Consider the following 18,225-nt stretch of genomic DNA (forward strand, 5'->3'; position numbering starts at 1 on the left):
CCTGGCCTGACCTCCAGGGTACTTCTGTGAGGGACTTCACAGGGTTGGGAACCCTGGCCTCCCACTGCAGGGCTCAAGGTCAAGCCTAACTCCTCTCCTGGGGATGAGGGAAAAGGCCTGGGTGCTGGCAACAAGGCTGGCTCCCTGCTGGTGGGGGAACTGCTTGGGGTGCCCTTGGCCCGAGAAGGCCCTGGGTGAGGAGGAGGCCAGGCGGTGCTTGGGCTGTGGTTGGCAGCCAGGGGTCAGCATCTGGGGGTTCGCTGCAGGATGATCTGAGATCAGGCTAGTTTGTCCAGAAGAGGAGGGGAGATACGAAGCGGGGAGGCGGACTTGTGCGCCGCTGCGTCAGCAAACAGTCGGGGAGGGAGAGAATTCCTTGGTCTCCACGTTGGTACAATCAGAGCCAGACGATTCCTCCCCCCGCACATCCCCCAAAACCCGATTCAGGATCAGCCACAGGAGAGGCAGGCCAGGGCCCAAGGAGGAACTTCAAACGCCTGGGTCTGAGCGGGTGCTCATGGACCTTCCCCACCCCTACGCCCACCCTAGGCGCATCCTGCGACTCCCACCCAGCCCACCCCACCCCCATCCCCTAAATCACAGGGGATGGACGTTCTAAAATGAATGCAACGACCCCAAGGCAGGCTGACCAGGAAGGGGGACCGGGACCCCGGCCAGGCCTTCATCCCCCCCACCCCGCCGCCAGTCCCTGCAGGTGGCCCGCAAGGTGCCAGGTGAGCAGGACTGGACAGCTCCCCTTTCGACACGCGGGCGCGCGGGTGTGGCCGGGCGCTCCGCGACTTGGAGTCGTGGCGGCGGGGTTTCCAAACTCGCAGGGGCGGGAGTGCAGGAGGGGGGGAGGGCGGGCCGAGGTATGCAGACGGCGACTCAGAGTTTCCCCTCGAAAGCCTCAAAAGTGTCCACGTCCTCAAAAAGAATGGAACCAATTTGAGCGGCCAGCCCCGTGGCCACGTCCCTGCCTCCTCGCGCTCCCTCCTCCGCGCCCCCGCAGTCTCCTCCCAGCGTGGCCGCCCGGGCCCCCGGCCCCAGCCCTCCCATTGGTGGAAGCGCTTTTGGAGGCACCCTCGGGCCAGGCAAACTTTTGCCGTATAAATAGAGCAGAGCGGGGCTTTATCGTTTTAGCACCACTGCGGCGGGAGGTCTCGGACAAGCCGGAGGTAGCGGCCACGACTGTGTGACCGCGGCCGCCAGGGGATCGCCGCCGACCCGGGGCCCGAGTGTGCAGCACAAGGAGTCTGCATGTCTAACGCCTAGACATGCTCAGCTTTGTGGACACGCGGACCCTGCTGCTGCTCGCAGCGGCGTCGTGCCTAGCAACCTGCCAGTGTAAGTGGCCCGGCCGGGGGAGGCAGGGACGCGGGCGCGGGGTGGGCCCGGCGGGGAGGGAAGGCTGTCGCCCCTGGCCACCGACCGGAAACGTGCCAGGGGCCTCGAGGGGTGAAGACCCCAAAGACTCGACCTCCCCCCTCCACACACACACACACACACACACACACACACACACACAGACGTTAATAAAAGTCAGGGAACTTTCTTTCCCCTCAGTGGAACTCCGTCTGGGATCCCCGAGCTAGGGCGGCTAGGAGGCCGCAGGGAGGGAAGTCGAGGCCCCGCGCCCCCTGGGCGGCGCCGACGCCCACCCTGTGGCTCTCGAGGTCGGCGTTGGTGACCCCTTTCGTGTAATGACGACAAACTCACCCCCTCAGAGTTTTTTTCTCTCAGGGCGCGCTCGGCGGGCCTGCAGGGTGGAGGCGGCGCAGAGGGAGGCGGCTGACTCCAAGGCGCCCTCTGGAGGGCGGGACGGGAAGGTGCAGGGCGCCAGGCCCGGAGCGGCTGGGGCCCCGGAAGCCTCCAGGGCTGTGCTTGGAGTCAGGAGGGTCTACACCTCTGACTGCATCCCCCACACACCCCAAGGCAGGGCAGGGCCTCTCGGGCAGGAAGGTGGACGTTCCCAGACATACGGTCAGCTCCTGCACCCGCCGTGTGACCACGGGAGTGGCAACACTGTTTCATTGCCTTGGGCTCCACTTGCAGCTTACCCTCCCCCCGCACTGCACCCATGGGTGTCGGCGCTGACTGAAGACAAGGGACACTAACGGATGTCCCCTATGATCTTGCCCAAAAGGTGACCTGTCACCTTGGGTGAGTCCCACTGAGAGGCAGCAGACGGACAACCCCAGGCCTCCCTCGATTTTATGGGCAGACGTCCAAATCGGGATGGGAGGATCAAAACGGGTCTGTTTTCTCCTCAAACTTAGTGGACAAAGACAATGACTCGATGCTGGGTGAGAATGGGTGAGGGAAGGAGGAGCCTTGAGCCACACCCAATCTCCCACCAGCTCACCCCACCCCACTGCAACGTGTCCACCTCTGTAACTCCGGACATCTTCACCCACTGCCAGTGTGCACCTTGTGGGTACCAAGCAGATGCAGCACTGGACAAATCCACACTGCCAGCTCCTGTATTTGTGTTTTCTTAATGAGACCTGCGGGTGGGAAGGAAAGATTGGCTGCTAGAGAAAACAAGGAACACAGATCAGGGTTCTTAGAGGACGCAAACTCAACTCCCTTGACCAGCAGCCCATGGCAGCTCAGAGGACGTTACCCTACACATATTCTTCCATAGCGACTGACGTTGGGGATAATTAGGAGGCAGATTTCCGAAATCTTGAGGCCCTCCATCCATGCAGTCGGCCATAATTATCCTCCCCACTGGTGGGCACAATGGAGTAAGCGTGTCGTTTTTCTGCTTTAGCAGTGACTCTCATAAAGTGCCCTTCCATGTCAGCACTGGATGCGGTCCATTCTCCTCAACTGAGTGGTGCAACAGATGTCCCCATTTAAGTGACACGTGTCTTGGCCGCCCACTTGAAGCAATTTTTAGGAGTGATTCATCCCATGGCAAACTTGGCCACGCTTGCATCCTGTGTTAACCTGTAATTTTTATACCATAGGAGAGCAATTCAGTCTTCAAGAATTTATAATAGCAATTATGGCAAAGAAGGGATATTACCTTACTTTTCCCTTTAGTTTTCAACGTTTTTAATCCACAGTTTGTCCTTTTGTACAAAGCAGTTCTTCCTCAGGGACCACATTGATGTGTATTGGTAAAATTATCTCACCTTGCGTAAGCAAACTAATTAAAAAAAAAACAGGATGTCTTGATTAGTCCATTTTCTCATGTGCAAATTGGATCTTTTAAAAAGAATGTATCAGGAATGGCACAAACTCAATGAAGTACCAAGTAACTTCAAGGTTTTCTAAAGAAACCAAAGTTGCTTGGGGCAAAATACTTTCCTACATTTTCCATTTTTCAGACTTTCCGGTATTTAAGAATAACCTAAACCACAACTTAGTTCTCCATGATTCTTCTGGGTTTGCCTAAGATTCACCAGTTCTTCCATGCAGTTTGCCAGTTTGATTGCTAAGCATTAGAAATTTGCTTCAGACACATTAATGTTTTACATTTATCAAGTTGTAAATAATTAACATTTTAATTCAAAATATATTTACATATTAATATTGCAGACAGATCACCCTGGTCCCTTTTTTTCCTTTTGACCTGCATAATATCTAAATAACTGGAATATTAATAGAAATGTAATTAGACCTATAATTAGGATAACTCAATTTTTGAAACTTGTGTGTCTGCTAGTTATTATTGTTGATGAACAAAATGACAGAAATGTTAATAATTATCTCATACTTTCTTCTTTTACTACAGCTTTACAAGAGGTGAGTAAAATCATTTTTGTAATTCTTCCATATATACACTGAATCCTCAGTCACAGTGATACTTACTCTGGGTGGGGGGAAGGAGAGGCCGTGTTGACATTAACCAACAAAGACAATGGTGAAGCCATGGAACCTTCCAGGCTGCTCTAGAGAGTACCCACCCCCAAAAAACAAAGCCATTGCTGAGATTCCCCTCATTAAACACCATTACCAACAGAGTAACTAACCTAGGGGGAATTTTAAAAATTCACTGAGCTAAGAGAATCTTGGTACTCCCTTAGAATCATTTGCTAAACATTGTAAACAGACTTTTTTTTTTTTTGCCTCATGCATTGAATTTGGGACAGAGTTACAAATAAGTATATAGATTTCGTTCTGTCTATAACATTTGATTTGGCATACTAGTAAAATCTTACTTTGCATTTTGTAATATTTGATGTATACTGCACCAAAACTGGAGTCTCTCTCTCACACACACATACGTATGAATTGTACTTATAACATTTCCTTTTTTTTTTCCCTAGGAAACGGTAAGAAAGGTAAGAATGCAATACTTCTGATAAATACCTGAAATTATCAAAGATAACTTATACTTTGAATAAACTTTTATCTAACTATAGAAAGAAAATATTTTGTTAAGATTTTGCCCACATGAATATGTATTAGTTAAACCATAAATGGTTTGAGATAACAAGCTTTATTATCTTCCATAATTATCTCTAATTACATTTATATTATGCAAAAACTGATTTATACACTAGAGAAATGATAGACTTATTCTGGAGAAGGAATGTATTTTATGCAAGTTGTCGGTAGCAAGTGACTTTATTTTTAAGGTCTTTGTTGATATAACGGGGCTGTTAAGAGGTGGCAAAATGGCCATTCATTCTATAGTCATCGTCTTAGTAAAAATGCTATGTGTAATCCTGGCCAATTGGCTGGGAACAGCTTCCAATTCTCCAGTTTATAAAAACGTAAATGTTTTATAATAAAAATACTATATGTACGTATAGTTTCTCGCCAACGTTTCACTATTACGTAGTGACATTGCGGTTTGATCAGTCTTCTCAACCTAATTGTTATCAAGGATGGTTTGCTTGCTCGTTGGAAATTACTGAGACATCCATCATCATGCTGTTTGTGTCTTCCGTGTAGGGCCCAGCTGGAGATAGAGGACCACGTGGAGAAAGGGTGTGTAATTTTTTAACTGCTCTCAGGTTTTGGTTCATATTTGAATAAATGTGTATTATAAACTGCAGGAGACTAACAATTTGTAAGAATATTATGTATCCAGATAATTGCACCACCTTATAAACAAATAATATACACAAATGAGGTGCAAAGGCATTATTATGAAAATCAACATTATTATATATAATCAACACAAAATTATCTGTTAAGAAGAAACTATTGTCAATATACATATTCTTTGGTTTCAACATATAGCTAGTTAATAGGAATGACTCCATCTGCTCCCACAAAGGACTGTGTAATGCGTTTTGTTCCATTTTGAAGTCAGATTTCTTAGTATATCTCAGGGATAATAGTGAAACAGTAATTGTTGACATGTTTCTATATATAATTTTATATGTATGCAAGTCAGACCTACATTTTGTTCATGTAATTCTTAGATCACCCTGTTTCATTTGGCACTTACACTATAGTCCTATATTATGTACAACTTTTGCCAACATATCAACTTGGGTGTCTTAAGTCTGTTGTGACTTACAGACTTAGATCTTTTCCACTCAGTTTATCAGAGTGGAATTTTATCAGTCAGTTATTTTTATAAGGCAGTTTCGTTTATTTTATTATTTTTTAAAATTTTATGATACAGTCCCGTAGGGTCTGGGACTTCCCCTCTCCCGAGTCCCCTCCCCCACCACTGACTTCTCCTTTATTGTTTTAATGCATTGTCCTTAATGAATAGTCATAAGTCCATCATTCCACCATTTAAATATATCCTGACATTGTAGGTATGGAAAATAGCAGAGTCCAGCAGTTAATTATTTTAACAACCCAAATAGTGTTAATGGCAGGAAACATACAGGATTTTCCAGCATGTGATAAAATGACCTTACTAATTGTCATATCAAATAATACACTATTCACATACAACACATCAAAATAACTGAGTAAGTTCATCAAATCAGCAACCAACACACAGGATCAATATCATTGAGCATTGTGAAATACACAAAGTTCATTGAATTACAAAGCATAACTGTAATTACTACCTTTATTTGAATACTGGAGCTCCATTACAAATTCATATTCAATGACTGCGATATTTCTCTAAGAAGACCAGTCTGAGTCATCTTCAAACATTTGTTACCACATGTTCTTTATAACTAGATGCATGCTTTGAGTGAATTTCAACCAATGGCAAATATTTTCATATTAAACTTCTACCCTCCTTGCACACTGCAAGATCTGAACAACTGTTATTGCATCCTTTATTCTTAGGTCTCTTTTCCATATGTGGTAACAGTTTCTACAGGGAATATCTCACCCTTTCCTAACTCATATTCTGCATCGCAGGGTCCACCAGGCCCCCCAGGCAGAGATGGTGAAGATGGTGCCCCTGGACCTGCTGGCCCACCTGGTCCTCCCGGCCCCCCTGGTCTCGGCGGGGTAAGACATTTCAAGTGCTGCTAACTTTTAACAGCCCTCGTTTCTTATACTTCTATTGGAAGAGAATGCACTCTGTGGAGTGTGATTTTTAACTATTACGGGGAGAAATTTGCTACTGAAAACTATATTTTGTTTCATTTCTTTGGTTTCTCCACTCAAAAATCTGTTTCGCCAGTTGTCTTTGTGAGCCCCTGTCAAATCCAGGACCAATCTTTGTATACTGAAGGATGCTGCCATCAGCACCATTATTTAATTTGGGAATTTAATATATTTTATCAATAAGGTACAAATAAGAGGTGTTGCATTATTAATGAGTTTGATTAGATTGAACTACATAAGTGATCTTAAGCAATTTCGCAAACATCCTATCCTTTTTATTCTCCTTGGCTTGAAGTCTGCTGAACCAACATTCAAAGCAGTTCTACATTTAATTTGCTTGAAACTAATTTGAGAAAAGTACATTTCCCTTTTTCATTAATATCTTCTTTTAGCTTTATGCCTTTAACAATGGTATGAGTGCCAAATGACCTCACTCTGCAGGAAGGAAAACATATTTGCTTAATTGGTTAGCACTGTGAATCAGAGGCCGATTCTCATAGCCAACTGTATGCCAGAAAAATAAGACCTTTCTCCCCCAAAGATCTTATTATGATTGCTTATCTACCGAGTGCATTAAAAGGCACCTTCTTTAATAGAGCCACCACTATAAGAGAGATCTTTAACAGTAAAGTTATTACTGCAAACTCTTTTCTAAAAAGTTTAATCTTCGGGGGGGGGCATTTTAATTTCAATTTTCTCTAAACCTGAAAAATCCCCATGTCCTTTCTGATACTTCAACAAGAAAAAGGTCCCAAGTCCCCTTGTATGGTTCTAGGGAGAAAAGGCAACAGGAGCCAATACAATGTTCTCCTCTTGATCTCAGCCTGATTGTTTGGTCAGGGACTCTCAATGGCTGCAAAAGCCCAGTGAACATCCCTTCCTCAAAATAAAGGTGGCATCGGATGGGACGGGAGGGACAGACACAGCAGGGCAGTGGAGACCGAGGAATCAAGCAGGAATGCTCTGTCCATCAAGCTGGGTACAAGCTCACATGTAAACTCACCTTTCCCCGACTTCTCTGGAATTTCATGTGATACCAGACGATTCTATCAGAAACACAGCTCTCTTTTAGGTAGCAATAGAACAGTCTTTACGTGCAGTCAGATGAGAACATGAACCACATTGTTACTAATCAGACTGATGATGGTTTGTTTATCTCTTTAGAACTTTGCTGCTCAGTATGATGGAAAAGGAGTTGGAATGGGCCCAGGACCAATGGTATGCTTATTTCTTTCTATTTAGTCCAAAACTATAGTAGGCAGTGATTTTATTTGCTCTTACATTTTACAGTGTCATGCACTAACCTTAAACCAAGTTTATCAATTTAATTCAAAAGGATAATATTCTGATTGAATTTTTGTATCCTTTTTACCTGGCTCAGAATTCTAAGCGATACTTAAGAGATAGAACCCTTTATCTGGTTCCACCTTCTCATTTTATAGTTGAAGAATTTAAGTCATTTTCCCAACATTGTACATGTAGTTGGTGACAGAACTAGAACTCATCATCAGGCCAGATATCTGATATTGATCGATAGGCATGCTCTGATGATGATGATGATAGCTTATTGAACAAATGAAGCTTCCAACCAGCATTAGTGAGATGTGTTGAGGGGGGGAATAAAAAGCTCTTAGGAACATGTAAAATGTATTCTCATACATGTGGGATGGAGGAAAAAATGGCAGAAGTAAAAGCATAAGATAGATGAAGTTCTATAAATGCACATATACACATTTAAACAGTTTGGTGATGCTAATTAATTATTCCCCCAAAATGATATTTTTCTGCCCAAACACATTGTGATATTTAAAATATAAACTTTCACCTGTGCTCCATCTTCTCAAGAGGATATGCTGCTGGAGCTAATGGTGTGCGATAAACTAATACACTAGAAGGGCAAGATAATATTTTCTGTAAATTAAAACTCTCACTCGAGAAGTAATGCACCTTTAATTGATGATTTCCAATTTCCTGACTTTTTTCCAGGTAATTTTAAATGTTCATATCTGGAATGAAAAAGTAGAGTCTTTCTTTTGGCTTTGTTTATAGTGGAAATTTGGAGTTTGCTGTTTCAGCTACTGCTGGCCATTAGTCAATGTTGAAGCAGTGTTCACCTCCCAAGAAGAAGCAGAATGGAGCAGAGAGTATGGGGCCAGGCAAGGTGCCAGTAAATGTCATTTTTTTAAAAAAAAATTCCACATTAACTGAGAAAAATTAATATGGATTTCAGATGGCCACCTCTTTGGGACATCTCCAATGGGGTCATCAAGCAGAGTTCACGTTTAGGGGTCAGTGTTTAGACTTACACATTCATACACATCCACACACGTATGTGCTTCACAAGCAGGGAAGACATGCGGCAACAGTGTGAAAAAAATTATCCATGTAGGGAAATCAATAACCCTGAAGCCCCACAGGGCTCTTTCTTGAATTAATGAGTAATCATCCTCTATCTCGCAGCCTCCACAAAATAAACTATCTGGTATGCAAATGAAACTCTTGCAAATACATGGGGAAAATGAATAAATATAATTAAAAATGTAAGGTGTCAACAAAAATTATTCTAATGTGCACCTAAGCATTTATTTTACTTGAAAAGGGGGCAGCTTCTTTTCTTGTCAAAGCCATCTCTAAAAATAAGTAATTCTTATCACTAAGATGATGGGCATTATAAATAGAAGTAATTAAATTATTTTTACTCTAGGCATTAATGCGGTGGGGGTAGGCTTGACTAAGCAAACTTGTCATAAACAAATCGCTCCAAGACGCATTTGAAATCCTGTCAGTGTGACAAGGAACAGCCCCTACAGATGAGCCAACTACAGGCACAGGATACTGCAAACAGGAAGTCCAATGTCAAGCTCACAGAACAGCCATTGTCTATTTGTCCTTTTGTTTTTATTACAACATGAAAAACAAAGGAAATGGCAGCTGTTATTTGGACCATCTTTCAATAATAATATCATAGAATAGATTCAGCCATAGGACATTTCAGTATTTTATATTTCCTTTACCCTTCATTACATCCACTTTTTTGGTTTGTTTGTTTCTACTAACCACCCTTAAAAGAGCTAAGAGGTTATAATCAACCTTCCTCTAATTATTAAGAAGGACTTTGGGTCCTCTTCAATTAATATGCATTGTGGCAATAAAAAAATATCAGTTTCTTAGCTAAGAACGACCTGGCAAGCTGCCTTAGGAACTGGGGAGCCACTAAAACATTTCTCAGCTGCAGGGCAGGGTGGGATGTCCTGCGCTTGTGCAGACAGCCATGCTTAACCACAGAAGTGCACACTCAGTATGACCACGTGTGCACAGCTGTAAAGCACCTCTGACCTCCCAGGCCTCCAACCAGTTTGTTGGAATTTGGGGGTTTATGATGCAAGATATAAGGAAAAGCAAAAGAGATGAAATTGTAAAGGGAGCTTGGGCTCATAGATGCTTCCTTGGGAGAGGTGGAAAGTATGAAATAAAGCCAGGGTCATGCTGTTCATCTGTCCCTCAGAGAGTGTCTAGAACACTGCTGAGCTAGTCCTGGTTAACCCAAATACGGCCATGACGACTTATCCTTGCTAACCAGATCTGCCCTTTCCACAGGGTTTAATGGGACCCAGAGGCCCTCCTGGTGCAGCTGGAGCCCCTGTAAGTACCAAATACTTTTAGTCTGTCCTGTATAAGAAGAGCATTTAAAGGCTGGGAGCATGACATGTTTTTCCCTCTTAGGGACCCCAAGGTTTCCAAGGACCTGCTGGAGAGCCTGGCGAACCTGGTCAGACTGTAAGTTCGAATCCTTCCCACACCTCTTTGCAATGACTAGTGTACGTCGGTAAGTGTGTGAACTCAGCCTTAACAAAATCATGTGTCTGCCACTTTCTTAGGGCCCCGCAGGAGCCCGCGGTCCACCTGGAGCCCCTGGCAAGGCTGGAGAGGATGTAAGTGTTGATTTTTCAGCACTTCCACATTACGATTTACACGCCCCTGCCCCGACAAGAATTTTTAGATCCTACTTAAAGCTCTGCCAAAAGCTGAATAAGCCTGACATAATTCTCCCCATATGGAAAATATTATTTTAATGATATGTTAATTAATTGGCTTGTCTTTAGGGGAATACAATTATTAATTAAATTATAGTGAAATCTACACTTTTATGTGATATTTTCCTCCTGTCTTGGAAAAACCAAAATGTCCCTAGTTTTTTGTCTGACAGTTTACCAAGAAATGTTAACCCTCCCCTACAACGCCTTCATATTTTAGGGTCACCCTGGAAAACCCGGAAGACCTGGTGAGAGAGGAATCATGGGACCACAGGTGAGGCTTTTTACCATACAGCCCAAACCTCAGAAGCCTTCAGATACATGACAGGTGCTAAGATATAAGACAACCGTCATATCAAGCTAGAAATCACTGCCAATTGCAATGCTAAGCAAAGACATTGGACAAGGAACCCTGCAAAGAATTGCATATATTTTTCTTAATGCAAATAATGGAAAATACACGACAGTTGCGATAAACAACAAAAAATAGGGTGTTTTCTGCAAATACTACAGTGCAGGTTATTCATCCCAGAGCAAAATTATTTGTGGCTCTGTGCTGAATAATATGAAAGGCACTCAAAAAGTTCACCCAAAGTTCACATTGTTTCATAATTCCATTTGTCTGAGTAGCTTGAAGCCCCTCTTGCACTGGTTTTTGATCCCAAGCTTGGACATACTGTGGAAGTAGGAACGCCTTGCCTTCTGTTCGCTGTCAGAGCCTTATTCACCTGCATGTGTGTTTCTCTCCAAGGGTGCTCGTGGCTTCCCTGGAACTCCTGGACTTCCTGGCTTCAAGGGCATCAGGGTAAGCATGTTCATTACCCAGAGAAGGAAATGATGATCTGGGGGGTGGTAGGGAGAAAAGCCAACTGCGTTGAAATGCCAGGGTGGCACATCCTCACTCCTGTATTCCTGGAGTTTGCCAAAGGGGAGAGAGAGTTAAAGAGAAAGCCTGCTTGAAAGCAAAGTGGGCTGTAGTTTTCTTCTGTCTGGGAGTCACCACCAAGAACCAGGGTTGCCATGGCAAAAATCCTATGGAAGGTTTATTACTTAAGGAGTGCTTATCAGCCTCTGAAAATTGAGAAATTGCAAAGAACGGAAAAGACCCTGTCCCAAGTGCAGAGGAGAAAGTGGCTTACCTGGGGTGGCACAGGAGCCTGAATCAATGGCAAGCTTTAGCCTAGAGCTATTAATTACAAGGAAGGAAGATTTAGATTTGACCAGCCTCTACAATGGGATCACATTTTAACAAAAAACGATTGCCTTGCAGGGACACAATGGTCTGGATGGATTGAAAGGACAGCCTGGTGCTCCTGGTGTGAAGGTAAAACCTAAATTCCACATCACCGTCAAAAGGATATATTTTATTTCTGAAATCTGCCCACATTCTAACCTTCTTCTTCTGTACTTCGAATCTTTCAATGGTTGGAGGCTATGGTAGCCTGGGATAAAACGCCAATTATTATTTAGTTCTCTATTAGACAATTGAAATGTTTTCGTTAAAAAGCCAGTAGTTTCTTCCTCCACTTCCTTTCATCCTTTTACAATTTAGTTGATCTCTGCAGCCAAAATAAAAGTAAACATAAAATGAGACATGAGAACACTATATATTATTTTAAACTGTAAATTCTCCTTTGCCATGCACTAATGAGATAGGTAGTTTCATGTCACAATATACTTTTCAACCTCTTTCCTGTGATCTATCTGCACACACTCAAAACATTTTTAATTAGGTAATTAAAGTCTCAGAATTGCGTTATCTCTTGGCCTGGCTCTTCTCTGACAGCATTTTCAACTATGAAATGTTCTCTTTCCTATTAAGGAGATAATGTGATATTAAAGTGAATACCAACGTAATTACAAATTAATGAGTAACGAATACTAGTGAGACCAAAAATGAACATGAACATGGAGAATCTATTCTAACTTTCCAGCTGCCACACAAATGGATAAGGTCAAACTCATTCCCGCAAGAGCCCGATAGAATGGCTCAGATTGCTAATCACTGCATCATACAATGGTAGCACTGCCAGGAGGCACCTTCATGTTGCCAAGGAGGGAAACTGAGGCTTAGCAAGAGCCCAGGACTTCCCCAAAGTCGCACAAACAGTGGTTGGAATGGCCTAGTCTAGGCATCTTCACTTACGCTGGACATTGAATCCTAGAAATAACGAAGGGTTTTTGTATGTTCTGTTAACCCATGTTTCTTCTGTTTCTAAATCAGATTATCTTACAGGAAAGTTCTTCTACATTTGTGCCATTATGTTGAATTACCCGAGTGCTAGGATTGTTGGGCACTCAGAATAAGAATAAAAATAGGAAATAAATCCAATAGCTCTAAAAATATTATGAAGCTTCAATTTCTCATCTATATTTTACATAAATGAAAACACTTGATGTTCTAAATAACTTTAAATAAGGTACATATGGTTAGATTGAAGGCAAATTTACCTTTTGCCATCCCTTTTTGATATTACTTCTAATGTGAGGTTGCTTCAAAATTTTTCAAAGAAGTAGAAATGCATTCTGTGAAAAAAAAGCTATGCATGGGTTTCAAATAATTTTTGCATCAAAAATAAACTTACCTTTTAAATCCATATTTTCATCAATGTGTGAAGTATTTTGATAGATAAACTTAGTCTAAATGACATCATAAGCAAAAGGGCATGAGCAGTGAGGAAAGGTGTTCTCAAATAATCTCATATCCTTAGGATCTTGGTATTTGGTATCACCTAAACAAAAACTTAAACTTCAGCAATTAAATTAAAATTAGGTATCTGGTAGAATTGAGAAACTATCTATCCATGTAAGAATTCTTACCAAATATATGCATAGTTCACATTGAAATAACAGGGTGAGAACTTTTCAATGAGAAACAATGACCAATAAGTACAATGAACTGAACTCAATCTCCTTTCATCATGTAGGGTGAACCAGGTGCCCCTGGTGAAAACGGAACTCCAGGTCAAACAGTAAGTATTTGTTAACCTCGGTGTGAATCTAAGTGTGTATACTCTTTGTGAGTGGAATGTCTAACATTTTTACCAATGGCTATTTCCTTTTGGCATTGTATTCTCTGATATTGTTGTAATGGTCTTCTGCATACTGAACTGAAATCCACTATTTTTAGTAGGTAGTAGAATAAGACCTATTTATTGTTAGTAGGTTCCTGTGCATGTCAGAAATTGAATAAAGTGGATCATAACTGTGACTCTTTTCAATTAGCATTGGGATTTTATTGAAAATATTTCTGCTTCTAGGGAGCCCGGGGGCTTCCCGGTGAGCGAGGACGTGTTGGTGCCCCTGGCCCAGCTGTAAGTGCAACCGATGGTGTTCGTTTTTATCTTTTTAAAGATTTCCCAATGACTGACATGGAATTTTTCACTTGACTCTTCCTCTTCATTTTCTTCACAGGGAGCCCGTGGCAGCGATGGCAGTGTTGGTCCTGTGGGTCCTGCTGTAAGTTTTTCCTACTGGAGCATTTGGAAGAGGTTGAAAATACAGGACGGGAGCTAGGGAGCTATATCTTCCCTTTGATTATATCCTAACATCAATGGACTAGGTGGTAGGGTTTTTCTTTGCCAATATCAAAAAAGATCAAGCAATTATAATCTACTTCCATTTTGTGTGTTGTTGTTGTCTTCTTAATTTCTTTAGAGGAAATTTCTTACCACCTTCTGCTTTGTTTCCAGGGTCCCATTGGGTCGGCTGGCCCCCCAGGCTTCCCAGGTGCCCCTGGTCCCAAGGTAAAAATATAACTGACATTGTCACTATGATGCCAAAGACCAGACCTGTGCTACAGCTAGACAGTTAGCCTAACTCGTCACCCCCTCCTAAATGGAAGTACAATAACCAGCTCCCTCACTGCATCTTTGAAATCGATCCTCTCCCTACATTTGTGTACTGTGAGCCCACATACAGATGAGAGCACAGAAACTAATTGCCTAGGTCTCTATGGGCTACTCCCCGATATCAGTCAGAGCTGAAGACCAGAGTCAGCTACTGACAGACAGGGCAGTAACTCAAAATGGCAGGATCAGACTAGGACCAATAGTAAATCAACCACAAATCTGTAAAAAAAAAAAAAAATCAGATAGAGGAAATGCTTGCATTGTGAAGAGATTTCGGGATAGAATTTGGTGTCCCAGTAACAAAAATATGTTGTTCCACCTGCTGCTGGTGTATCCCTTCATGATATTTTCTCTTTCAGGGTGAAATTGGACCTGTTGGTAACCCTGGCCCTTCTGGCCCTGCGGGTCCCCGTGGTGAAGTGGGTCTTCCAGGCGTTTCTGGCCCTGTTGGACCTCCTGTAAGTGGCCTTTGTTGTCGTTAACCTTACTGAGTAGGAAAACACACACAGTGGCAGCAGTGGTGGGGGGAGTGGGGCTGAGGACAAAGGAAACAAGAAAACTGAAAAGTGGGGTTGAAAACAAAAATGTTACAACTTTTCCTTTCCCTTTTCTCAGGGTAACCCTGGAGCCAACGGCCTTACTGGTGCTAAGGGTGCAGCTGTGAGTAGAGCTGGGCGGCTGAAACGGACTGGCTGGGGTGTGGAGGCCTTATCCTGAGTGCCTGGTGATGGACCATGCTGCCTTTCCCTTCACAGGGCCTTCCTGGTGTCGCTGGGGCTCCTGGTCTCCCTGGCCCTCGTGGTCTCCCAGGCCCTGTGGGTGCTGCTGGTGCTACTGGTGCCCGAGGACTTGTTGTAAGTCGTGGGTCACAGCTGGAGCTTTCCTCATCTGAGCTACCAGCTCTGTTGTCATTATATCACTGTCTAGACTTCCTCTTGTGGTTTTACCATTCCTACTTTTTTTTCCTTCTTTGACACTTTTAGCTTGTATTTTTTTTTTTTTTCTGAAAGTGCATACATATATGCTTGCTATCTCAGAACTTGACTCAAAAATGAACAGGGCAAGTTCTACACCATCTGTCTTGTCCCTTCAACCAAGACTATCCCATTCCCTGGGAGATGTCCATATATATACTGGACCCATTTCTTTGAGAGCCCAGGTTCTCTATCTCGATCCATAAATGTCCTGAGACGTTTGTCTGCGGGGAAGTCTTGCCAATCACATGCTGTTTGACCACTGTTTTGTGTTGTATCCTAGGGTGAGCCTGGTCCAGCCGGCTCCAAAGGAGAGAGTGGTAACAAGGGTGAGCCTGTAAGTAGCTCTATTATCACAAATTTAAGTCATTGCAATGATTCCAATAGAGGGCCTTAGCTGGATAGGAGATAACACTTATTTTTCTACCTCCTTCTGCTTTGGTCTTGTCATTGAACAGGGTTCTGCTGGTCCCCAAGGTCCCCCTGGGCCCAGTGGAGAAGAAGGAAAGAGAGGCAGCACTGGAGAACCTGGCTCTGCAGGTCCCCCAGGACCTCCCGGGCTGAGGGTAAGTTCCACGACCCTCACACCCGACACAGAGTTGTCCAACGTTGTGCAGTGCCTTTTCTGGATGAAGGTAGCATCTGCTTCCCATCTATTTTGAGAAATCAGTGACTGTCCATTTGGAATGTTACAAAATGGGTCTGGAAACCCTGTTGACCTACTTTTATGTGATATTCGACTGGGCATTCCTCAGGGGGTGGGGAGAGGTGTTTCTGGCCCAGTTTGTATCGGCATTTCCCCCCCCGCAGGAGATCATGTTGGGTTCTTATAAGCTCTGCCTCATCAGCTTCAAGGGTCTAATTCCCTTCTGCTGCTTGTGCTTCCTGGCAGGGTAGTCCTGGTTCTCGCGGTCTTCCCGGTGCTGATGGCAGAGCTGGCGTGATGGTAAGCTGCCCTACACAGGGACTAGATAACTCCAGTTGCTGCCTGTTATCACTGGCTACAGCATCCTCCTCCGTAACCCTGCTCTGTTCTAACAGGGCCCTCCTGGTAGCCGTGGTTCAACTGGCCCTGCTGGAGTCCGAGGCCCCAATGGAGATTCCGGTCGTCCTGGGGAGCCTGGTCTCGTGGGACCCAGAGTAAGTTCCAGACCCATTCTGAGCAGGTCATATCGTCACAACTTCCTTCCTTAAAGCACTGGTTCAGACTGACGATAACAATACCGGCCTAAAAAGTAAATGTGTTAGTAGGCCTGCTAACCATGTATTTTTTAATTTGATTTCACCAAAGCCCAGGAGATATTTTTTACAAATTTAGTTAGTTCAGATATTTCCTATTTGTTATTTGATAAAATGACTATGAAGTTTTGGGGAGAATAGATCTATTTTATTATATCCAAATTCGTCTGGCTCTTCTATCAGCATGAATTTTTATATCTTAATTTGTGAATTTTATATAAGGTGTTCATGAAATGTATTAGGGCTATACATTATTAGTTTATTAGATTCATAAGTGAAGCCTGTTTTTTTCAGCAATCACAAAATGCTATAATGTATTCCACATCACACTAGCTATGGAGAAAGGACCTTTGGTTCTGTAGGCACTCTAATCCATAGCAATGGAGTAATTTCTTCTTGCCTCCATTATCTCTTATGGGTGAATAGCGACTGTAATTGTACCATAAACAAGTAATAGAGACAGCAAATATAGCAATAAAAAAAATACACCTTGGAAATTGCTTACTAAAAGTATTAGTTTTTCTATTATGAAGTAAATAGCATGACACGTTTTGCCCATATAGTATGTTGGTTAATGCTTTCCTGGGATATCTGTAAATAAGTCAGTTACACTAACATTCAATAGAAAGAAAAAGCACAAAAAAAAAAAATAGGAAGAAGAAAAATTTCAGAGCTCTTTTCACGCATCCATCCTGGCAGCTAATATCCCTAATGTTTTACCCTAGGCAACACTCAGAATGTGGGCGAAAGCGCTTTTGTGATATTTCAATTCATTTGAGCCTCGAGTGTGTGAGTCGAAGAGGCATTGTGAAAACATCCTTTTTTTTTTTTTAAAACAGGGTCTTCCCGGCTCCCCTGGAAACGTTGGCCCAGCCGGCAAAGAAGGGCCTGTGGTACGTATTGCTCATTTTCCATTATATTTCAAGGGCACTTATTGTACTCTTATCAGGTCTATTTTGTGGCTTGTTTATATGTGAATATATTAAAAATAAATATCACCCACATACATCATCCAGGGACGCCAAGTAATAGTAATTATAGAGTCTAAATGAACACAGGCTTGAAAGCAGAGGAATAGAAGCAGGTGACAAGGGTATGGAAAAGCAGGGGAGGAGGAGGGGAAGCTGCTCGCACGAGACTGCGTTGGCTACGTGTGTCCTGACATCCTACATGCAAAAGGAAAATGGATTCCTTCCATGCAGAAAACTTTCCTGTTTCATCCATGGCAGCATCCTAGGTTTGAGGTTAAGAGACCATGTTGACACCGAGTGAATTTTAAACTCTTGATTTCAGGGCCTCCCTGGTATTGATGGCAGACCTGGTCCAATTGGCCCCGCTGGAGCAAGAGGAGAGCCTGGTAACATCGGATTCCCTGGACCCAAAGGCCCCAGTGTAAGAATCATCACCACTACCCTTCCACAGCACACTTGCGCCACACTTCACCAAAACTCTAATGTTTCTCCCTGCTGCTAAATTCAGTCTACCTCACGCAGCAGACCTGCAGGCCATTTAAAAGCTTCTACCTCGACCTAGCAGTCAAGAGAACAGTTGGGACACTCACATCGCAGCTCAGAGGGCCTGCGGTTGAGTCCCGGATCTTTCCTCAACTCCGGCTTCATGTACAGCCTGGGAGGCAGT

General features: G+C 43.4%; 1 protein-coding gene across 1 annotated transcript in view; it reads left to right on the plus strand.

Annotated features, from left to right (window-relative positions):
- The first annotated feature begins 1,271 nt into the window (after positions 1-1,271).
- The window catches only part of COL1A2 (collagen type I alpha 2 chain), a 35,311-nt gene continuing 18,357 nt past the window's right edge, over positions 1,272-18,225 (plus strand). Inside the window, 25 exon segments of the mRNA XM_040964736.1 lie at positions 1,272-1,347; positions 3,746-3,756; positions 4,281-4,295; positions 4,912-4,947; positions 6,298-6,390; positions 7,654-7,707; positions 10,087-10,131; positions 10,213-10,266; positions 10,368-10,421; positions 10,744-10,797; positions 11,275-11,328; positions 11,794-11,847; positions 13,451-13,495; positions 13,784-13,837; positions 13,938-13,982; positions 14,216-14,269; positions 14,734-14,832; positions 14,990-15,034; positions 15,130-15,228; positions 15,632-15,685; positions 15,807-15,914; positions 16,241-16,294; positions 16,390-16,488; positions 17,427-17,480; positions 17,881-17,979. Coding sequence (XP_040820670.1) covers positions 1,278-1,347; positions 3,746-3,756; positions 4,281-4,295; positions 4,912-4,947; positions 6,298-6,390; positions 7,654-7,707; positions 10,087-10,131; positions 10,213-10,266; positions 10,368-10,421; positions 10,744-10,797; positions 11,275-11,328; positions 11,794-11,847; positions 13,451-13,495; positions 13,784-13,837; positions 13,938-13,982; positions 14,216-14,269; positions 14,734-14,832; positions 14,990-15,034; positions 15,130-15,228; positions 15,632-15,685; positions 15,807-15,914; positions 16,241-16,294; positions 16,390-16,488; positions 17,427-17,480; positions 17,881-17,979 — 1,503 coding nt within the window. The 5' untranslated portion in view covers positions 1,272-1,277.

Source organism: Ochotona curzoniae, unplaced genomic scaffold, assembly GCF_017591425.1.
Source record: "Ochotona curzoniae isolate NIBS_2020 unplaced genomic scaffold, NIBS_Ocur_1.0 scaffold_3835, whole genome shotgun sequence".
Lineage (NCBI taxonomy): Eukaryota > Metazoa > Chordata > Mammalia > Lagomorpha > Ochotonidae > Ochotona > Ochotona curzoniae.